Source organism: Salvelinus fontinalis, chromosome 31 (assembly GCF_029448725.1).
Source record: "Salvelinus fontinalis isolate EN_2023a chromosome 31, ASM2944872v1, whole genome shotgun sequence".
Taxonomy (NCBI): Eukaryota; Metazoa; Chordata; class Actinopteri; order Salmoniformes; family Salmonidae; genus Salvelinus; species Salvelinus fontinalis.
Genome location: NC_074695.1, coordinates 42,561,333 through 42,585,818, shown reverse-complemented (window position 1 = coordinate 42,585,818; position 24,486 = coordinate 42,561,333). Strand labels below are relative to the sequence as shown.

The 24,486-nt window shown below is 44.2% G+C and overlaps 1 protein-coding gene and 1 long non-coding RNA gene across 5 annotated transcripts in view; one reads left to right on the top strand and one right to left on the bottom strand.

Annotated features, from left to right (window-relative positions):
• Positions 1–6,298: 6,298 nt before the first annotated feature.
• Positions 6,299–24,486, top strand: part of LOC129830296 (protein SOGA1-like) — a 79,743-nt gene continuing 61,555 nt past the window's right edge. For all 4 annotated transcript variants that reach the window (XM_055892770.1, XM_055892773.1, XM_055892772.1 and 1 more), the window contains exons 1-3: positions 6,299–7,547; positions 9,718–9,942; positions 15,988–16,146. In XM_055892770.1, coding sequence (XP_055748745.1) covers positions 6,636–7,547; positions 9,718–9,942; positions 15,988–16,146 — 1,296 coding nt within the window. In that variant the 5' untranslated portion in view covers positions 6,299–6,635. The remainder of the gene's footprint in view (positions 7,548–9,717; positions 9,943–15,987; positions 16,147–24,486) is intronic.
• LOC129830297 (uncharacterized) overlaps positions 9,307–24,486 on the bottom strand; it is a 63,824-nt gene continuing 48,644 nt past the window's right edge. Inside the window, exon 2 of the long non-coding RNA XR_008755512.1 lies at positions 9,307–17,573. This is a non-coding gene — a long non-coding RNA (uncharacterized LOC129830297). The remainder of the gene's footprint in view (positions 17,574–24,486) is intronic.

Sequence of the window (24,486 nt, the reverse complement as noted above, 5' to 3'; positions counted from 1 at the left end):
CCTCAGATCGCTATAAAGCCATGACGACAGGCTTCTGCCATGACCTGCAGTGTCCATGTCACAAATATGCACTCACTGCAGATTCTAGTGTTCTATTTTAAGAGTAGGGGTCAGATTTAGGGTTAGGGTTGGGGGTTAGGGTTTAAGGGATAGGGTTAGACTTAAGTTTAGGAAAATATGATTTTGAATCTAAACCTACATTTTAGGTCCCCACAATGATAGCAAAACATATGGGGTGTGTCTGTGTGTGTGAGTTTCATATCAGAGAGAGAGACACTAGAGGAGGGAGAGAGAGGATAACAATTCATTTCCAATCCTTCATTGAGAGCAGATGAGATGTTGAGTGGATCAGACAGGTTCTTGTCCTAGTTGTGTTATATATTAAAGTCTGATGATTTGGTGAGTGAGGGTGTTATTTTATCCATTCAAGCACTGCCCAGTTCTGGGCTCTTCAACAAAACATAGACCTGCTTGTCTACCCTCACCCTCCTAAAAACCAGGAGGAATTTATTAATAGTTTAACCACAGGCAAGCAATCCATCGCTCTGCACAGAGACAGTGCATAATTATGGCCATTGTTGAAGCAGCATCGCCCCGATGGTTCATGGCAACCCGAGAGAGAAGTTGTTGAGCCCGGCCTCAGAGAAGTCATTCAGCATTATGTACGGTAATTACACAGATAGCCAGTGCTAGAGTATGCCACAGGCTGGTTTTGTTTCAGCGATTCGGAGGGGAAAAAAGTATTCTTTCTCTCGGCATATCATAACTACAGGTCAAAAACAATTTTATTATTGTCGAATATGGCTTGAACAAGAAGGCTTTGAGTGTATGAAATTAAAGTGCCGTATATTTTATAATCACATAGGCTTTTCACAAATGACATATCACATAGTTGTTTTTCTCTGAGAAAATGTTGTGTACTTCAAGGAGTAGTCATATTCATTTCAGGGGTAGTCTAATTCACTCTTACCAGTACCTCAGCTGACATGCCCTGATTTTCCCTTGCGGAGTCCTTACTGGCTATTCTTCATATTTCCACTAGATGGGGGTAGAGAACTGTGATGCATGTGATGCATTTTCTTGAACTACTTCCAACGTCAGTTTGAACAGAAATCTATTCAGTTTCCATTATATGTTGTCTCACAATCTCGAGATGAAATCTGTCAATGGGTCAAATCTGTAACTGCTTTTGAAGGCAATACAGATGTTGTGAGAATATCAAATAATAAAACAGAAACAAATTTATTTGGCCATTTGATTCAAAAGACAGCTCAAATTGAATGTAGGCTTACCCTTACACACAAAGGTCACATGCCATTACTGTGATGTATGTCACTCACCACCATATTTAAAGTATCTAAGGATTTAAGGAGCCTGAGCCTCCCATGTGACACATCAACAAAGAACAAGCAGAGGAACACAATAACATGGCCAGATAAAAGATGAACACACAGTTATCGTCATTGTTGGCATCCTAACCATCACTCTGGAAACATGGTGGCAAAACACCGGCGCAGGGGCCCCAGAAATAGTGTTCATCTAGCTCTTTGAGCGACAACAGATCAGTAGGGGGGGGTCCTAATGTTGATATCGTTATTACAGTTACGCAGGCCATCGGGATCAGGGATGAAAGCTGAAGAAATGCTCATTTTCCATAACTATCAATATTTTTACTTCATATCCCACCAGCGGCTGGGCTGTTTAAACCACGGTTTAAATCTGTCTGAGAATGCTGGCATGCTTAATGAATAGCACTGCTGATCGCTAATAGCCATAACAAGTTCTCAAAACTTATGTTGAGGATGACTGGATTCCAATTACTGTAATGTAAAGACTTGCTTGGGCAGCAGTTTTTCTGTATGGGTATTAGCCTATACTTTATGTCCAGAGAGGATGGAATTCATATCATTTGACTATAATAAACTGTAAGGAAAAGAAGGAGGTGTTAGGTAATTAAGGACTATGTCTACTGTTAATGAGCGTTGGTTGTCTCTCCTTCCCTGTTCCAGCTCTGTGATCGGTGAAGCCCTGGGCCCAGATGCCACCTGTGATTCCACGCCATATCCTGGCTGTGCCAAGAAGGCAGACCTGGCAGCCCTGGCTGGCATCACAAATTGCTTTGTTGACACTATGCCCATCCCTGCAGATGGCATATACATTTACATTTGAGTCATTTAGCAGATGCTCTTATCCAGAGCGACTTACAGTTAGTGCATTCATCTTAAGATAGCTATAGGTGAGACAACCACATATCACAGTTGTAGTAAGTAGATTTTTCCTCAGTAAAGTAGATATCAGTAACGTGTGTGTGTGTGTGTGTGTGTGTGTGTGTGTGTGTGTGTGGCGGGGGGGGGGGGGGGTAAGACTGAGATGTCTTTTTTAAGATACTCTTTGAAGAGGTAGGGTTTAAGACGTTTTTGGAAGATGGGCAGGAACTCTGCTGTCCTAGCGTTAGTGGGATTCTCATTCCGCCATTGGAGTGCCAGGACAGAGAAAAGCTTTGGCTGCCTAGCTGGCCAAATTCATATAATACCCTATAAAATACTAGTTATAGAACTTGTTGCTATGTTATTCGACAGACACGCGGACGGACGGACGGACGGACGGACGGACGGACGGACGGACGGACGGACGGACGGACAGACAGATAGATAGATAGATAGATAGATAGATAGATAGATAGATAGATAGATAGATAGATAGATAGATAGATAGATAGCATTGAATGCAGCCGGTTTCCCACTGAGACGCTGACAGCCTTCCATGTACTCTCTCTGTGTAAATCCCCCTTGATAGGTTTTATGTAGCCTAACGTTGTTACATGATCCCTGGAGGAAGCTCACAGCTAATCATGACTCCTACTGTGTGACATTCTGTCGGCTCAGCCCTAATTTATGTGCTCTCTGCCACCTCTGGCCGAACAGCAAATGGACCAAGACAATACCCAAGGATCAGTCAGCCCTTCCCCCATCAAGGGACCAAAATGTATCAATTCAATTCAAGGGGCTTTATTGGCATGGGAAACATGTGTTAACATTGCCAAAGCAAGTGAGGTAGATAAGTGTCTCTCTCTACGGCATCCAGAGGACTGGTTACTGGAATGTGTGACAGAATAACGACACGGTATCCATCTCGGGTATCTTTCTGAAACGTGTCCCCTAAGGAGGACTCTGATGCTATCTATATGGATGTATGATCTCTGTGGTAACTTATGTCTGTACAGGCTGAACTCTAAATGATTCTATTCAAAGGGGTTTTATTGTCTATTTACATTGGTCTCATCCCACACACAAGGCTTTAAATGCTATGACACCCTGTGGAGATTTGTCCTGGGTGATCAAGTTACTGTAAACTTGGTATAGTTTGATTGGTCAATGGTGGTTGGTTTTTGTTTGAAGAAGTTACACCTTCAGATGGTATAAATGGAATGAAGGTCTGTCGTTCTCTCTACTATCCTGCATCCTGTCCATTGGAGAACAGTTGTATGATATTTGCTCATTTCCTAGGCGTCTAGGCCTTTGGCCTAGTAGGTATCTCTTTGTTTTCTAAGTTAACTTCGGGATATATGTGCCTAGAATTGTTCTCTGTTAATGTCAGTATCTCTATGCCTTGTATGTGAATCCATTCATTTTTATTACCTTATTAAATAATGCTTTCTTTGGTAAACGCTTCTCATGACTATTCCTTGGTCTTAGTCAGTAAAACGCATAATACTTGATTGCACATGGTTTTACTATAATGTTAAATGGAGTCAGATATACCTTTTAATAGACTGTGTCCATTAATTGCGTAGTCTTAATACGGGTCACGTGAGGTATACAGTGAGCTCCAAAAGTATTGGGACAGTGACACATTTTTGTTTTTGTTTTGGGGGGGGGTATGATATTTAGGCCTCTGTAACTTTCTCACTCATCATTATTCACGATTCGTTCAGGATTATCCACAATCATGGAAGCATTCACATTAATGTTGAAGAGTTTTTCTAAACGGCTGTAATTTCTAAGGATGAAAATACCCTCAAATTAAAGCTGACAGTCTGCACTTTAACCTCATAGTCATTGAATCATTTCAAATCCAAATGCTGGACTACAGAGCCAAAACAACAAAACATTTGTCACTGTCTCAATAGTTTTGGAGCTCATAGATTATACATATTACCCCATTACAATTATTCCATTGCTGGTCTTACAAGATTGCCTTCACAGTTTATGAATCCAATATGAATATGCTTTTGAGAAGTTGGGGTAACTATCAGCCTGTATTAGACCCTGGATAGGCTAGAATTAAGCCTGTGAGTGGTTAGCCAGGAGCTTTGCGCTGTGTGTGTGTCTGTGTGTGTGTGTGTGCACGCATGCGTGTCTGTGTGTGTCTGTGCGTGTTGGTGTGTGTGAACAGCATAGTATTAAGCAGTCATTATAGAGTAAGGTAATTAGGGAGTATGGGCTTTGTGCTCCTGTGTGATTCCTGCGTTATTATTCAGAGAATCCCATTCTTCCACTGAGGCTTAGATCTGTGTTGAACTGTTAGTCTGATAGACTCTCATTCTGGCACATGGCAAATCCACAGACAAAACAACACATGATCAGGAGAAAACACATACAAGTGTTAAAAAAATATTACAGCATTGAGACTGAAACTTGTGCTTATACCCTAAGGTGTCAATTTATAGTTTTAATGTGGTTGTATAATAACTGCCTATACGACGCTAAGATTACACATATTATTACAGCATATGAAATTATACTGTGTGTGCATGCGTGCATGAATGTGTGTGTGTGTGTGTGTGTGTGTGTGTGTGTGTGTGTGTGTGTGTGTGTGTGTGTGTGTGTGTGTGTGTGTGTGTGTGTGTGTGTGAGAGAGAGAGAGAGAGAGAGAGAGCGAGAGGGAGGGAGAGGGAGAGAGAGAACAATAGAGCCTGTTTCAATGAACAATAAGTGAAAGAAAGAACAGAAAGAGAGAGAGAAAGAAAGAAAGATCGTAGGAGGTGAATATACACACAGGTGTGCTCCAGTGAAATGGAAGCAGGCCAGAACGTGTTGTGGGGGCCCCTGTGTACTCAATCCTCTGTGTGTGCTGGCAATGATGGATATGTGAACTGAATACACCACTGTCACACTGTAAAACCGGGGAAGGGTCACAGAACCAAGTGTCTCTCAGTGAAAATAATGCTGATGTCATTTGCCTGCAGGTCGGGAGAAATGCACATGGAGCCAAATAATGTCTCCTGAGAGGAAACTATGTTCATAAATAGCGATGCTAACATAGCAACGAGTAAACATGTTCTATAACCGTTGATCCGGCCCGGGCTTATGGTTTGCACAACATTGTAAGCTATGTTTGAGACCAATGCGTGGCAGTGACTGTGTGAGAAGCCGAGCCTCTATCTCTCACAGGACTAGAATGAGATTCACTTTCTATGACCTCTCTCCCTCTCTGCTCTGAGAGACATCCGCCTGCACCTCTCACCTCTCCGGAGTTGCACTTCATCATTTATTTCCTCATAGCAGGGGTTCCCAAACTTTTCCAGCATTGAGGAACAAAGAAAATGTTGGAGTTTTAAAGCAAATTTTCTTGTAATTCTATACATTGTGCCATGTCTAACTTGTATTCGTGTGATATTTCAGTGGCAAAACAAATTACAACAATACTATGGGCTAAAATGTTGCTGGACCCCAGGAAGAGTAGCTGCTGCCTTGCCAGCAGCTGATGGGGAGCCTTAATAAATACAAATACAAATAAAAAAAACTTTAGCTGACATGGGCTAGTTGATCTGAACATTTCTGACAAGTTATAAATAGATCTCTAAGGTATGCAATTACTAACACGACAAGAGGAACTGATGATGCACTACCTAATTTCGAAATTGCACCTTGTGCATTCTACTATTACAACTTTCAAGAGTACATCCAGGCTGTATCACAACTGGCCGTGACTGGGAGTCCCATAGGGCGCACAAGTGGCCCAGCGTCGTCCGTGTTTGGCCGGTGTAGGCCGTCATTGTAAATAAGAATTTGTTCTTAACTGACTCGACTAGTTAAATAAAGGTTACATTTAAAACATTTTGTTTCGGTACATCCCGGTACCTCCCGATCTACAAATTAAGTACTGCGTATTAGACCCTGTACAGTTGACTGTCCAAATAGAGTTTGATTCTGAATTAAATAGGCAGCCTATAGCCTATGTTTGTAGTAAGCCTATATGCATCCTAGTTTTATTGTAGTCTCACTTGTGCTTCTTGAAACGATCTGCATGTCTGGGTGGCAGCAGAGAGCTCCAAGTGATGCTGAGTTTCCAGATAACAATTCGTCACAGACAGAACAGCTAGCTGGGCGGAGAAATAAACCCCCGGAGCACACTGCCACTGTTCCTACCACTTCAAACCGCGCCGGCGAGAGAGTCGCTTAATGCAAGATAAGTAGAAGACGGGCAAAAACCTAAACGAAAGTCATCCTAAAACCTGGAAAACATAATTACAACGTGTTACTTCTTGCAGTTCCTATCTTTCTACGCTGCTGCATCCGGCTTATTCGCGATTGCTACAGTGTATTTGTTTGCAGTTGTGAGACAAATATCAACTTCTACCTCTTCTGATAGGGGTTTCGTTTCTTCTTTCTGTAGTTGTCAAAGCGGAATGAATGACAAAGACAAAGGCTGATGTTCATTCGCCAACTCACTTTGTCTCGCCCAAGGAAAGGAGACACAGGCACAAAATGGAAAGCGGGACGGAGAACGCCAACAGCGGGCAGGCGCAGCCCCAACAACAGCACCAGTTCGAGCAACAGCCCGTAGTGCAGTCCATCCAAGTGAACGAGAAGAAAAAAATCAACCGGGCTCCATCACCCGCCAGACCCAAGGATGTGCCTGGATGGTCCCTCACCAAGATCCGGGGAGGCATCGGTACACCAACACTGAGCGTTAAACCAGGATCCATACATTTAGGCAGCCGGGTGTCCAGGCGTAGTCCAGGTAGCGGAAAAGACACCAAATCAGAGAAAGGAAAACTGCCGGGGAAATCCACACTATCGGTTGCCAGTGCCCAGAAGAGCGGCAGTAAATCGATGAAAGGTGGTCGGAAGAAGGTGTCCGATGCAAGCAACGCCTCAGACGACCTGAGCAAAGACTCTGGTTGCGCCGCGGGCAAGCTGTCGCCAACGGATAGCAGTTCCGAGATCTCCGATTGCGCCTCGGAGGAGAATAAACTCTCCACCGATGCTCTGAGTAGTGACACCGAATCCAGCAGCCGAGGCGTGGGGCCCGAGGGCGAGAAACCGAGCAGGGACTGCGGAGATGGACCGCTGGATAGGGGTACTCGTGGTGACCATCATGCCAAGACCCCCGTAGATAAGGACCGACTCTCATTTGGAGTGGAGACCGGGGAGGGGAGCATTTCTCCGGGGGATGAACGGTCTCTCACCTCGTTCGACAGCCGGGTGCCTGCCAGCACATCCCTGGCTTTCTCCGACCTGACAGAAGAGTTCATGGATGGCATGCATGAAGAATTTGTCCGGGAAATCGAGGAACTGAGATCAGAAAACGATTACCTAAAAGTAAGCATATTTTTTACTGATTTGCTACAGACATTCCTCCCTCTGTTTGCTCTCATTTGTGAAAGTGAAAAGGTTTTACATTTTTTTTTTAATTAACATTATTTTAAAACATCTCTCCAATAACAGTTCTGTAAGAGATGGTTCCGGAGAAACTATTTTAATTGGATCATCAAAAACAAAACCTAATATATTTATGCATAATCACTGTTCTGCACTTCAGGATAAAAGCAGGGCAATCCATGCAAACCCAAATTGGCCACATAGTCAACAACATCTTGAGTGCATAATTGATTACCCCCTCCTCCCTCTTGTCAAAAACAACAACAAAATATCACCATTTGAAGACACCGAGACTTCAGGGTTGGTCGGTGTTATTTCGGACTTCATTATCAATGTTGCCTCAGCTGTTGTGTTCACTGCTCATGATGGTCAGGTGGTGAATGGCCAAAACATCAGAGGTGGTCGGACATGCAGGTGGTTGTAGTGCGCCCATCCATTACGCGCTGGAGGGTTACAGTGACCTGGTTAAAACAGCTTAACTAATTGTATTTTGTGAAACAATATTATCAAGGCCGGGGGGCTTTACATGTAGGCCGTCATTGTATATAAGAATTGGTTCTTAACTGGCTTGCCTAGTTAAATAAAGGTTAAATCAAATTTAAAAAAAACATTGACATGCGTCACGGAGACAATTGGTTCAATAATTCATTGGATTACCCTACAGGCCTGCGCAACATAACGGTTTATCCAAACAACTTCTAGGCTACTACTAGTACATTTTATTTAATATTTAACTGGTCTGGGACAGCAATATTAAGATTATTATGGTGTACATAGACTACTAGGCTATTTGGTGGCCATCTAAGATGGCCCTTCAAAAGAAGGCAGTTTATTCGGACAGTCCACTGTGCATGAATGTGTAATACACACCCCCACAACAATAACACTCATGTAAGGTTTTGGTTCATTTCAGACCATAATCATCAAATCCATCTTACTGGTTAATTACCATAAACAGCCATGGGGTGCCACATCCTTTTTCTTAAGTTTAATTATGCGTAAAAAATCAGGTCATTCGTGCAGCCAGAGTAGTACTAGAGCGCAACATCTTTATTTATTTATCCCATGCTTTCTCTCGCTGGTCGTCGGCACGCCTGTCTGACTAGCGCAGCTGTTTTTTGGGGGGTAGCCTGCGTCGTGCAGATGCTGCAGTCGAGAGCGCCCACTGTCTTTACTCACTCCACACACCATTGTTTATACCGGGGCCGCACCACGTGACGCGCTCTGCAGTGAGTGACCCACATTCCCCCTGGCAGCCCTCTCGGCATATTAGCAATGCGATAAAAGACTTCTATTTACTACTACACACTTCTCCCACCACCACCCTTATAAATACTTGATCTGCCTTATTACTACGCCTCTGTCAGGGGGGTTGTAGGATTTGGGCTAATGCCTCTTCAACCGTGTTGTTATGTAAGTAGTAGTAGGGAATTCTAGGAAGGCTTTTTGAGTTTGATTTAAATCATACCTTGCAATTGTTATTATACACCTTTCTATCAGGTGGGCAAAGTTCAGCTCTGTATTAATCTGTGTTCTGCGCTGGTTCGCCCCTGCAGTGGTTATGTAGGCAATGGGGTTGTTAAAGCTACATTCTTACTGCAATGGGCTAAATCAGCATATCTCCTTTAAAACGAAAGTATACACCTCACAAACATGGTTATGGGCTTTAAAAAAGAAGACACCTGTACCATGTCAGATATCGAGTTGTAATGTATTTAATTTTGAGTTTGCATCCCAATATTACACGTTAAATACATCCCAGAAATATAACAAAACCGTTTGACATGGAAACACCGGATTTTCATTCAGCTTTAAACCCCCCAAAAATGATTAATTATGAAATTATGAAAATGATTAATAACATTCCACCCATGAGGCCACTAGGTAATTTGACTGCAGGAAAGGCCTACTGAGTTTGAGATGATGATACACACCCTGCTAAGGAAACACTAATGAAGGGGGTGTTGAAGATGACTGGTGATCTGATGCTGAGACAGTCCCTATAATCATTATTATAAGGAGTCTAAGGATGGCACTAGCTCATCAAGACCATTTTCTACCATTCTCAACTCTCTTCTCCTCCACCCTTCCCCCGACCCTCTCTCCCCAGGATGAGATGGAGGAGCTGCGCTCGGAGATGTTGGAGATGAGGGACATGTACATGGAGGAGGATGTGTACCAGCTGCAGGAGCTGAGGCAGCAGTTTGAGCAGGCCAACAAGACCTGCCGCATTTTGCAGTACCGCCTCCGCAAGGCCGAGAGACGCAGCCTCCGCGTGGCCCAGACGGGACAGGTGGATGGGGAGCTCATCCGTACCCTGGAGCAGGACGTCAAGGTGAATCTGGAATGGAGAGTGTGTGTGTGTATGCCTTCATCGACTTTCGATGGGCAGCCAAGATTATGTGTGTGTGTCTGTGTGTAAGGCTATGCATACATCGTATATGTCAGTAACACAAACAGAACTTGACGAGAGACTGAACTTTGGGTAATTGCTAGCATTTAGGTCTTTGCAGATTTTCAGAAAATTCAAAGAAGGGGGGTATGACATAACAAGTCAAAGGACAAAGGTTACATTTGGCTTTAAATGCATACATTCACACACCATTGATGGGATTTCTTGTTAATGGAGACATTGCGGGTTGTTGGTCTTCCTACTGAACTGAGGCTGTGGTTACACATCCCAAATTCACAGCCCTCTGTGATCCATGTGACAGAAGCACAATGTGGTCTTTCTCAGGAGTCGAGGAAGGAGGGAATAGAGGGGGGGGGAGAGGGTAATGATGTCATCCCCTGAAGGCAGGCCCTGTTCCTGCTGTCCCTCACTAAAAACAGTCCATTTGTATATCTTTTTTTTTTTAAAGAGAAAGAAAGAAACAGGTGAAAAAAAGTGTCCCTTCTTTCTGGCGAGGTAATATTGTGCCTTTGTGCCGGCCGTCTGTGCTGACTCTGGGGAATAAGGATTTGGTGTCGCTCCCGAGTTAAGTCCTCAGCAGCCAATCGGGGCGCAGCGGGTGGGCGCAGGGCTCAACGGGCCAGGGGGAAGCCAGTCAAAGAAGGCCATTAACACAGGAAACCAAAAACAAACCACAGGGATGTGACCCCGGCTTCCTCGGCCTCCCCTCTCCGTCTCCCTCTCCGTATTCTTAAACAGCTAGGGCCAGTCACTCAACACATACCTGATTGTTTCTGCCGGCTACCAACTAAACCAGATCAAATTTCTCAACCCTCTTCCCTCACACTGGGTTTTAACACTCCCATGCACTCCAGACTCCCTTCAAACTGAGTTCCTCTAACCGTGAGGCCGGTGTTCTCAGATAGTAAGGCGTATTCACGCACCAACCAAGCACTGGGGGAAGGAAATGTGTCTTGACATGTTTGAGAGGATTTGGGCTGTATTCCAGGTGATATTTGAGACCTGTCCTTTACCAGCCATTGTAGACCTTCTTCTGCTTGTCAGCAAGAACACACTACTTTGTCTTTGTGGCACAGCAATGAGTTATTGAACAGTTAGTATGTATTATGTATGTTAGGCACATTCAGTAAATACAGGTCGTTTCAACACATTGGGGTAGGTAGGTTCCTTAGACGAAAATAACTACTTTGTGGCTATGGTCAGTCTTTATTAGTCACACAGTACTCAACCAACGTGATCACATAAAATAGCATACTGTAAGCTGATAGGGCTGTAGCAGTAGGGCTATACTTTAAATTGGCTTAACATAATTATTGCTCTCTCTCCTAAGTCCTTGTTCCCTTGTGACATACACAGTGAGCTGTTCCCACTTCCTGTTGCATTCTGCTCTTCAGCGCTCCGCAGGGGGAGGGGCGTGAATGTGCAATGCATGCATTTTTGCGTGCGAGTACGAGTGTGTGTACGTGTGTGTGTGTGTGTGTGTGTGTGTGTGTGTGTGTGTGTGTGTGTGTGTGTGTGTGTGTGTGTGTGTGTGTGTGTGTGTGTGTGTGTGTGTGTGTGTGTGTGTGTGTGTGTGTGTGTGTGTGTGTGCGTGTGTGTGTGTGTGACATCTGGAGATGGTCGTGGGATTCTCCTTGTCACTTCCTGTCCTTTCTGACCCACTGTCCTAATTCCAGAGCTATGACACATAGGAAATGGAAAACAGTGAGGTCTTCCATGACAATGGAAATGTGCTGAGGGATATACAGTAGATACCAGTATGATATAGAATCAGTCTCTCATTACACTGTCTGGGTCAGTGGATTTTATTCAGGGCAGCTAGCCTTTTCATTCCATAAACATTCCATTAACAACATCTCTCCCAGCCTGGATGTTATGATGCTACCGTCATTGTTTGCTGGGGAAACTGACTGAGGTCTTTTATTTCTAGTCAAAGGCACAGTCTCTCACACATTGCCTGTGATCTGTGATGGGGTGGGGTGTGAAAGATACCATATCCTTCCCCCTCTTAACTTCACATATATAGGATGAGTGGGCTTAACCTCTGTGCACTCCTGCATAGCAACAGCCGAGTTGCAGTATGGCGTGATGTGACATATAGGGAAGGAAAGTAGGGGTTGTTGAGATAGAGGGAGAGAGAGAGAGAGAGAGAGGGTGGATTCCCTCTCTCTCCTCTATCTCCCTCTCTCCATCCCTCTCTCAGCAGCAGATAACGTCTGGGCTGCAGTAACAGCAGCATCCTGGAGATACCAATAGAAACCGTCTCCATGTGTCAGCCAGACACGCCCGGATCAGAGAGCCGATTGGCTGGCTCGAGGAGTATCAGGAAGTATTTTTGTCCCTGTGCCTGCTCAGCACGGCACTAGACGGAGCGTGTGTGGATGCCCACCATGTGGATTATTTTGTAACCACTAAACAACTGTCGTGCAGGGGTCTGCTCTTTCACTGCTAAAGAGCCTTTTATAGATAGACAGAAGGGAAGAAGATGATTATTTTCAGTTTCTAGAGGCTGCAACAGGAAGGATAACAACTAGATGGCTGAGCCTGTTAGCTGATACTGCAATACTAGATCCTATCATTAAATGTCTAAGCTAGATGGTAAATACTCAATGCTTTCATAGAGTATGCTCTCCTTTGTAAGCACTTCTTAGCTCATTTAAGTAGAAAATACAATATCTCTCCAAGGTTATGTACAGTAAGGCCTTGGCTATGGGCCCTAGTCAAAAGTAGTGCACTACGTAGGGCAGATGATGCCAATTGGGACACAGACATGGCCGATGCTTTACACACTCCCCCCTCCTGTGCGTACTGCCAACATGCAAAACGGCGATGATAAAATGTACAGGGAAGTCATTGTTAAAAGGCGTGTGGAGGAACAGCTGTGCCAATGCTGACAGGAAGGATCAGAAGGGGAACAGGGTGCTGCTTCAGCACACACACACACACACACACACACACACACACACACACACACACACACACACACACACACACACACACACACACACACTCACACTCCCATGCAGGCACACACACTCACACACTCCCATGCAGGCACACACATGTGCGCGTACACACACACACAAACACACACCAACGAACCCACCCTCAGAGATGCAAAATATTCTCTATCACACACACACTCACCCACAAAAACATGTGAAAGAGACCCGTTTGATGGGTGAATGTCTCTCTTTAATTTGGTATGTGTGTCCAAGTGCCGGGTGTGGATAGGATCGACGTTAGGAGTCTGAAGGCTGGGACTTGACTATAATGTACCAGTCCTGCAAGACCTTCTCTCCTCTCCTCTGTATGCCATTCACGTCCTCTAGCTTTCCAGCTGGAACCCCTCTCACCAATGCTAAAACCGCTAGTACGGTGAACCTAGACACTGATCTTGATTCAGTTTTCTTTTCTTTTTTTTTTCAATAATGGTTAAGGTTAGGGGTTGGGGCTGGGAAGCTGATCCTAGATCTGTATCTAGGGGAAACTTCACCCACGGAGTGCTGAAATCCAGGCGAAGGCAGACAAGAAAGTGTATGGAAAGAGGCTGAACAGCAAGAGGGAGAAGGGAATCCTGTAGATGTAGTAAGTTAACAGGCCGTTAATACAGACTGTTGTTTACTGTGAAGGGGCCCGATCGCCATATACCGGCAGTCTAAAAACATAACCTGGAACCTTCCCAGAACGCTAATGAAAGGGAGCATTGATTTGGCCATGCAGTCCGTCTCTCTGCATGTACTTTTCTACCTTATAAAGTATGGAGAAGAGAGAGGGAGGGGCCGGGGCAGAATGAGAGAAGGAGGGGAAGACCGAAAAAAGAGGTGCAAGAAGAGATAGAAAGAGAAAGTCTGTGAGAGAGAGAGAGAGAGAGAGAGAGATGAATTTGAGCATGATGGGGAATTGGTCGGTTGGTCCACTCTCAGAGTGTGCAGCACAGAGGGGCATTGTGGTTCCCAGCTGCACATTGGCTCTGGTTATAGGGCCAGAGAGAATACCCCAATTGTGACACACGTGCATGCACTCGCACACACAAACAAACACACAGACGCACGCACGCACACACATATTCAAACATATTCGCACACACACACACAGAAGCCCTGTTTGCTCTGACCCCCTTCCTCCTTTAATGAGATCAGCACTGTACCCCACTCCACACTGCACCAAAAGACTCCCATCCCATGCTATGACGTTGCAGAGGTAGAAAAATAGAGAGAGAACATTAAATAATAATAATCAGATTATGCATTAGATATCATTATGTTATATTACCATTTTGAATGATACAATGCTTTCAGCACAATTGACATCAATATGACAATCCACTCAGATGTTTTGGATGTGTTTCCTGTCTATGGAATGAATAGAGCACCCCTTGACATGTCACCTCCTTTCATTATAAACAATTAAAACCAGACAGCTGGATTTGCATTTGGATTGAACATCCTGTCAGTGCCCTGGTGATATACAGTCAAACAGGAACACACACACACACACACACACACACACACACACACACACACACACACACACACACACACACACACACACACACACACACACACACACACACACACACACACACACACACACACACACACACACACAAACACACACACACACACACACACACAAACACACACACACAAGTTGTTGTTGGCCCAGCAGAACATCATATCCTCATCTGGATAGTGTCTGTGTTGATCCCCAACTGCATGTAATGCTCTTCCTACCCCTCAGGGGAACCTATATCCAACTTTAAGAAGATCAGCCTTAATAACAGTCTTGTTCTGTAGCAACATGTCAACACATGATGATGTAAGCTGGTCTCTGCTCTACTCCACTCCTACCCGTATTAGTGATGATACTGGAACACATTAGTGATAGTACTGGAACACATTAATCATGATACTGGAACACATTAGTGAATGTACTGGAACAGATTAGGGATAATACTGGAACACATTAGTGATCATACTGGAACACATTCATGATAATACTGGAACACATTAATGACAATACTGGAACACATTAATGATAATACTGGAACACATTAATGATAATACTGGAACACATTAATGATAATACTGGAACAGATTAGGGATAATACTGGAACACATTAGTGATAATACTGGAACACATTGGTGATAATACTGGAACACATTAATGATAATACTGGAACACATTAAATAAAATACTGGAACACATTAATGATAAGTTACAGTATGGTGTCATTTGTTACTGTGCTGTGAATACACCATCAGCAGAGAGACATATTTTACTTACCCATATACACTGAGTGGACAAAACATTAAGAACACTCTTTCCATGACGTAGACTGACCATCCATATACTTATATGTACGTATTCTCATTCACTTTAGATTTGTGTGTATTAGGTAGTTGTTGGGGAATGGTTAGATTACTTGTTAGATATTACTGCACTGTCGGAACTAGAAGCACACGCATTTCACTACACTCGCATTAACATCTGCTAACCATGTGTATGTGACCAATAACATTTGATTTGATTTGACCAGGTCCAGGTGAAAGCTATGATTCCTTATTGATGCCATCTGTTAAATGCACTTCCATCAGTGTAGATGAAGGCGAGGAGACAGGTTAGCGAAGGATTTTTAAGCCTTGAGACAATTGACACAACCGTTTGCAAGCATTGGAGTCAGCATGTGCCAGCATCCCTGTAGAACGCATTCAACAACTTGTAGAGCCCATTCCCCCGACGAATTGAGGTTGTTCTGAGGGCAAAAAGGGGCTGCTAATGTTTTGTACACTCAGTGTGTATATGGTCATACTGGAAACAAATCACAATTTATTAAGGGCATTCATAAAGTCATTTAGTATGACTCTGGACCATGGCATTGTGGATCATGCTTCTCAATGAACCTCTGATGTTGACCACCCTCCCTCATGTCTTCTCTCTCTCGTCTCCATCTTTGGACTACAGGTGGCTAAAGACGTGTCCATCCGGCTGCACAACGAGTTGGACTCTGTGGAGAAGAAGAGGGGCCGTCTGGAGCAGGAGAACGAGGAGATGAGGGTCAGGCTCCAGGACCTCGAGGTAGCCAAGCAGGTCCTGCAGGCTGAGATGGAGAAGCAACGAGAGGTAAGACATTATGTAGTACAAGGCTGGGTGGGGTGGGATTGGGCTGAGCTGAGCTGGGATTACCATGGTTGGGCCGTGTGGATAGGGCCAGAGAAGTAAGACACGGTGTGGTTTGGCTGGGCTGGGCTTGGTTGGGTTGACCCTGGCTGTGTCTAGCTGGGCTGAGCTGGACTGGGTTTAGCTGGGTTTGGCTATAGATTACGCTGTGTTGAATAGGCTGTGTTAAGTAGGCTGGGTTTAGCTGGGTTTGGCTATAGGTTACGCTGTGTTGTATAGGCTGGGTTAAGTAGGCTGGGTTAAGTAGCCAGGGTTAAGTAGGCTGGGTTTAGCTGAGCTGATCTGTTATTTGCCTTTCTTCAAGGTTTCATGTAAATTGACCAGGCTTGGAATAAAAGCGTGTCCGTTTTCAGTAAATGGAACGTTTGGGACCACATACACGGTCAGACTGAACCACAATTGTATGTTGTCCTATATGTTGTGAAGTGACCGGTTTGAGTTTTATGATAGAGGGTTGTGTTTTTTGATTGGCCTCAAATAGGGACTGGTAACTTTTAAGCCAAATGTTGACATTTGGCCTTTCTTCATTTGGCCTCGCCGTATGTTTACTGGAAAGAGTTGAATAGAAAACTGTGGGAGGAAGTTGCTTTGTGCAAGTCTTTCTATCCTGATAAATGCTCCTGCTAAAAACACTGTTTGCTATCTACAGATATTGCGTTATGCTCAGTTATGCTCTAAGGAGAAATCAAATGTCCTCTTCTCTCAGTCTTGGCCCTCCCCCTGTGTTGACTAATCTGGAGTGGACAAAAGGAGGCCCCTTTCTCTCCTGCTGTCCCTTTATGGAGGCGAAGAGAGCAGGGAGGGGGGACTGATGACTGACCATAGCCTTGGCCCAGCTCTCAGAATGAGGCTTGTTGGGTAGCTGGTTGGGTAGCTGGGTGTCTGGCTGGCTGCAATGCTAACTCACTCAGTCACTGCCAGGCTGGGTGGCTGGCTGGCTGGCTGGTTGGCTGGCTGGCTGGTTGGCTGCTTGGCTAGCTTTGTGGTTGGCGGGCCTATGCTAAGCGAGGTACTGCTGCTGTGTTGTGCTTGGCCCAATGGAGAGGGAGAATTCTTTGCATAGCTGGCACCCTTCCGATCCAGAACTATTATGTGTGCCTGCCGATCCCTGGCTTCACCCTTTCACTGCCCACTCTGTCTCTGTCCTCCGTCAGTTAGGAATGTCTCGGTCCCTGAGAATCAGGGATGTGTGTATAAAGGTGAATAAAAGGCGGTTTGTAAGTAATGAATTGGTATTCTGTGGCTCCTGTCTGGGAGTGGAAGTGATTCTGCTGCTGCTGCAGGATTGAGGTAGCTGCTGGGCCTGGCTATTCCATTGGATTCTGCTGCTGGACGGTCTGTCTCCTGGGGTAGTGGAGGGGCTGAAGATGCTGGCCAGGTAGAGGGAGAAGAGAGTGAGAAGGAAGGGAAAAAGAGAAAGCAAATATGCAGGATATGCCATGTTTTCCTTCTTCTCTGTTTCAATGCAGACATGTAATAATGGTCCATTTTAATAATTGAATAACAATCCATTCAGAATCTAATTCGACAAACAAAATGTAAAATGACTGGTGGTACTTATTTTGTCTATTACTTATAAGACATGGAGAAAATAGTACATTTTATGTTTCCTCCCTTAGCTTGTGGCAGGCTGTGACATACTGTGCTCTATAACATCAGACCTTCCCCCCAAACATTTCAATGTTTATAACCTCAGTTGTGTTGAAAGATGTGGTCAGTAACATTTGAGTCCATATGTAGGATGCATGAACCATTACACCTCGGTTAAACCCAGATTGGCTGCTGACTACTTGTCTTCCCAAGACAATCTGTTTAAAACCCGTCGTAGGCTCTCAGCGTTTCGTCGTGTAAAATGCATTGTGAAGGATCCGCCATCCACCCCTCTAAACCAATGGAAAATGTTGGGATTAGAAGTAGGGTCACCAGTAAGGACAACTCTCTGAGATTAGAGACATTTTTTGTGGTTTGGGCTGCCTGTGTCTAGCGCATTGCCCTCTGTTAACCAGCTACCTTTTTGATAAGAAGTGATTCCACACAAATGGACAAAGGGAAGTGGAATGCTTGCAACCCCTCCCCTTTCCAACACAGACAGAACACTGCTGATTAAGGCTTTTCTTCATCCCCTCCGTTCCTGTCCAGTCCTCCTCTAATTCCAACTGCATCGACTCCCGTTGCAGCTGTTTTGACCCTCTGAAGGTGATGAGGCTGGATTGGAGGGAGGGATGGAGTGATGCAAGGGGGTTGGGTTGGGTTGAGGTAGGGCGGGGATGGGGGTAGGGGTAGGGAGGGGAGGGGTTTGGGTGGTTGGGTTGCAGCTGGAATTGGCGAAGGGGGCAGGCAGTCAGGAAAGATAACGCCTTTAGGTGTAAACATCCAGCAGGACATCTCTCCCTCCCGCTTTCTCTCTCTCTTTAACTTGTTCTCCCTCTGTCTTTATTTTTCTCAATCTCACCACCCCTCTCCCACTTTCATTTCCAGTCACTCCCTTGCACGTTCTCTCTCTCTCTCTCTCTCTCTCTCTCTCTCTCTCTCTCTCTCTCTCTCTCTCTCTCTCTCTCTCTCTCTCTCTCTCTCTCTCTCTCTCTCTCTCTCTCTCTCTCTCTCTCTCTCTATAAAGTGACATTGCAAATGTCACTTTATGTTTATATACAGTGTTGTAGCGATGTGCAAATAGTTATCTCTCTCTACCTTTATAATAGTTTTTCTCTTGGAGGTCATGGGCAGACTGGGCAGTGTTTTATGTTTGCTGGTGTGTATTTCTGGGCTTTCATTACCCCAGTGATTTAGTGGGATCGCAGTGGAGACTGGGACACAGACCTCTGTAGGGACACAGACCTCTGTAGCAGTCAATACCAAGGCCTAATGCACTCCTTTTGTATTGCAAACGCCACTCATTACGCCATTACTTATCAAGGAAACACTATACCGAGCCTGCCCCCATTTTATTTATTCCTTCAGGAAGTGCTGTTGTCCCTTTGTTTGTAGGAGGCTGAGAGAAGCATGTCCTTGAGCAGAGAGAGGGGGAGGAGCCTTACAGGCAAAGGGAAGTCAGTGGAGATGGAGGACATGTGACCGTGAGCTACTTCCTTATCAGTCACATGGTTGTTTCTCCCAATGAATGAATGATTATGCTCTGGGCTTGAGCCATTGATCATGCAGTGCTTTACAACATGCAGAAGAGCTGAGGGGTGTATTCATGTGATGAATACCTGCAGAAAAAATACAATAGTATACTATACTACTATGGGGCGGCAGGTAGCCTAGTGGTTAGAGCATTGGGCCAGTAACTGAAAGTTTGCTAGATTGAATCCCCGATCTGATCTGTTCTGTTCTGCCCCTGAACAAGGCAGTTAACCCACTGTTCCTAGGTCGTCATTGTGAATAAGAATTTGTTCTTAACTGACTTGCCTAGAAAAATTAATAAAAATACTATAGTATTCACTGTAGTGTTTTTACTGACTTTGCTGTAGTCAGCAAAAACACTACAGTGAATTATGTAGTATTTACTATATTATTTACTGTAGAGTATTGTATAATACTGTAGTATTTACAGTTAACTATAGTATACTGTAGTAAAAGACAACCGTAGTAAATACTATAGTAATTCATGTAGTGTTTTTGCGGACATTACTGTAGTATTTACTATAGTGTTTTGTTTCATTAACTTAGACATAGAAGTGGAGACTTTCTCCTTCAGGAAACCTACTGGAGAAATATTAAAAGAGCAAATGCTCCATAACCTGTAAGTAGGTAGGACCTACCAGCTCTCACAGTCTCACGTCAGAATTAAATGTTCATCTATGTTTCTCAAAACTCAAATTTCAAAGTTATTCCGAATGTCAAATTTCAAAGTGTTTAAGGTTAAGTTTAGGCATTAACTCTGAATGTTTAAGGTTTGGCATTAACTCCAAATGGTTATGGTAAGGGTTCAGGTTTGGGATAGGCTTAAAACAATATCAAAAACAATTTTCAATTGCTGGATTTGATCTTGCAAACTTTGGAATCAGAGGCAGACATTTATGCCCTTTCGCCATCCCCCTTGCAAAACCGAAACCTAATTAAACTTAACAGCGCTCACTGAAACCCCCTCTCTAGTTTCCACATTATCTCCCAACATCCTCAGACATGGATGGATGTCAAATACTGTATCATGGATGACCTTGTTAGGTAGAGCTGGGTTCTGAATAGACAGTTCAGAGCTTCTGCTCTTTTCTAAAACCTGTAGGGAACACAAGATATGGTCTATACTTGGCATGTAGGTTTCTCAGTTATGGGTGGCACAAATTGCGTTATGGGGGAGGGGAATGGGCAGGGTGTATGCAAATGATATACAGTAATATTTACTAAAGTTTAAAAAGTGTAGTATTTTTTGGACTGTAGTGTTTTTGCGTATTTTACTGTAGTATTTTCTACAGTGTTTTTTTCTTCCTTGGATAATATTGTAGTATTTACTATAGTATTTTACTATAGTAATGTCTACAACATTCTATAGTAAGTACTACACATGATCGAGGGATACTACAGATGGTAGAATGGTATTCTACAGTATACTACCGTTTGTTATATAATTCTACAGTTATTACTGTAGTATTCTCTAGTAAAGTGTAATATTTAAAAAAAAATGTGGGTAGTAGACCATGTTGTTTTCTTCGGTACCTTGGACAATGTTCCATCTTCTGGCACTTTGCCACTGTGGTCCACTTTAGTTAACACCCAATGGTGGTGTTATTCAGTTAGGTTACAGTGGAATGGGTCAGGTATTTCACCATGGGCACACATACAGTAGTACACACACACACACACACACACACACACACACACACACACACACACACACACACACACACACACACACACACACACACACACACACACACACACACACACACACACCTGTTCCGCCGCATTAGGTGGGTCCTGAGTACTTCTCAGGTTTAATCTGGGATTCTCCGCTCAGCCCAGGCCCTGCCAACCAATCAGGTCGCTGTGGGCGAAGATCACTTGTCCCAAATGGGCTGCTGTCGTCGTGTGTGTGTGTGTGTGTGTGTGTGTGTGTGTGTGTGTGTTTGTGTGTGTTTGTGTGTGTGTGTGTGTGTGTGTGTGTGTGTGTGTGTGTGTGTGTGTGTGTGTGTGTGCTCTGATTAGAACTCCTCACCATGCTGCCTGCAATCCCAGTGGTTTGGGCTGAACTGAGTCTCACCATGCTGCAGATCTCCAGACCTGCAAACCTTCAGCATGTAACGGAGCCTTTTCTGATAATGACTGTCTCTTTCCCGGTCCCCTCAAACTGTCCATCCTAAAAACCGAGGTGCTTACCCCTGGTCAAAACCTCTCCCACCCTAATGATGATTTATCTGGCCAGCTGTCTGTCTCTGATGAGGAGCGCCCTGCTCTGGGTGTGTTCCAGGACTGTGCCAAGTGCAAACAAACCTATTATGGGCCATCATGGCAACAAAGCAGATGGGTTATGGAGGCACTGGATAGAAGGCAGTTTTTCTGGGTCATTGTGATTGACCAGGACCTCACCTATGTGGCTCAGTTGGTAGAGCATGGCGCTTGCAACGACAGGGTTGTGGGTTCATTTCCCACAGGGGACTAGTACGAAAATGTACGCACTCACGACTGTAAGTTGCTCTGGAGAAGAGCAACTACTAAAATGTAATCACTGTCGTGCAGCACTAAATAGGATGTAAATATAGGCCACCGTACCTTTTATTAGCCTAATGACTAAAATAGAGAGAGAGCAGAAAGCAGGTGAAATGGGGAGTAAGCTAAAAAGAAAGGTGAGGAGAGAAGGCCAGTGAAGACAAAGGAATGTTCCCAGTAGCGTTTCTGGGTGGATAGAATGAAGCTTCACACAATGAACCCTGAGGGACATTCAGAGGTTTGTGAGGAGCTGCTGAAGGACCAGCGATCCCTATGGAGCAGGGGTGTCAAAGTCAAATGGACGGAGGGCCAAATAAAAAATTTAGCTACAAGCCGAGGGCCGGACTGTTCGAATGTTCATTGAAAAATTTTTAAATGACGCATATAGTCTAGTGAACCTAATTGAACCTACTGAAAACCTAACAAATATATTCCAATATGATCAGATAAATAAAGCAATATTTTCTTATGGCTCTGTCAGTAATCTTTAATTTTCAACAGACACAAAAGACAAATTTCCTTTATATAAAAATCCCCATAACATGAACATTAAATGAAAGAAACCGGTATTCAAGGCACCATCAGTAGCCTATATTTTCTATTTTAGCAAAAGTGGGCTAAATTTACTTCAAAGAAAAAAACAATAATAGCAATTTTCTATCATCCACTCAACTGAAATATTTTTAAAATATAATTGGATTGAAATACAATAAAATAAAGTGCAAAAATCTATTAATCAAAAACAACACTTTGTTTAAGGAGAAGTAACATGCAGTGAAAACAAATATTAAACTTTAACTTTTAAACTTGAACTGAGTAAAAACTCTAAATATGTGATTGCACAGTAATGTTCACTTGTTTGAGGTTGAGGGTGATACTTGGTGGTGTCCCATCTTTTCCACAAGTTCATCAATGTTCGGGGTAAGGCTCTGAGCTGAGGAAATCCTCAGAATTGAGTGGAGGTGTTCAGCAGTAAGTCGACTTCTGTGTGATGTTTTGTTCAGGTTCATCAAAGAAAACAGTTGTTCACACAGGTATGTGCTGCCAAACATAGACAACGTTTGAGCAGCCTGGATGCGCAGCTGGGGCATTGTGTCGGGGAGGAAACGGGCGAACTCCGCAGCACCCACTGCCGCATATTTTGCCCTCAGTGCATCATTGCATTGGAGGTCAATCAACTCCATTTGGAGGTTTGGTGGTGAGCTTTCCACGTCAACAGCAAATGGGTTACCGAGCAGTTCCAACCTGCTTTTTTGTGCTTCAAAGTCAGCAAATCGGCGTCGAAAGTCAGCGGCAAGCATACCTATTTTATCAGCCAACTGTGCGCTCGGGAACGCACTGGTAGAGAGCTTCTCTTTCATGGTCTGGCAGCTGGGAAAGTGGCTCAAATTTTCTTTCCGCATCTGCGTCTCCCACAGAGTCAGTTTGGTTTTAAATGCCTTCACTGTACTGTACATATCAGAGATGACATGATCCCGACCCTGCAGCTGCAAGTTCATTGCATTCAGATGACTCGTAATGTCACACAGAAAAGCCATTTCACACAGAAACATTTCGTCTCGGAGTTGTGTTGTGTCTTTCCCTTTGCTGTCCAAGAACAGACAAATCTCCTCACGAAGCTCGAAACATCTTTGAAGCACCTTTCCCTGGCTTAGCCATCGCACCTCTGTGTGATAAGGCAAATCACCATGCGCCGTTTCTAACTCCGTCAGAAATGCCTTGAACTGGCGGTGATTCAAACCTTTGGCTCTGATAAAGTTAACTGTGCGCGTGATGATGCTCATTACATGCTCCATTTTCAAGGCTTTACCGCACAACGCTTCCTGGTGTATGATACAATGATAAGCTGTCAGCTCACCTGTCGCGTTTTCCTCTTGCATCTTTTCCCGTATCTTCGCCACCAGTCCGCTCCTGTGTCCACACATCGCAGGTGCTCCGTCGGTTGTCAAACCCACGAGTTTTTCCCAAGGCAGCTCCATCTCATTTACACATCTTGACACCTCTTCATACAAATCATGCCCCGTAGTTGTGCCATGCATAGGACGTAAAGCCAAAAACTCCTCTGTCACGCTTAGGCTGGAGTCCACTCCGCGGATGAAAATTGACAACTGGGCAATGTCAGAAATGTCGGTGCTTTCATCCACAGCCAAGGAATATGCAATGAAATCTTTTCCCTTTTTCACAAGCTGCTCTTTTAGATTGATGGACAACTGGTCTACTCTCTCGGCAATGGTGTTTCTGCTCAGACTCACATTTAAAAAGAGTTGCCTTTTTTCTGGGCAAACTTCGTCACAAACTTTAATCATGCAGTTTTTGATGAAATCCCCCTCCGTAAATGGCCGGGCTGATTTAGCGATCTCTTCTGCCAAAATAAAACTGGCCTTGACAGCAGCCTGGCCTTGTGATTTGGCTTTTTTGAACAGAGCCTGTCGAGATTTGAGGCCTCGTTTTAATTCCTCTGCCTTTTGTAGCCTTTGTTCCATGTCCATATTCTTGTTTTTGTCCGCGTGTTTCGTTTCATAATGTCGTCTCAGATTATACTCTTTCAGTACCGCCACACTTTCTCCACACAGAAGACACACAGGTTTTCCAGCTACCTCCGTGAACATATACTCCGACTCCCACCTTGTTTGAAAC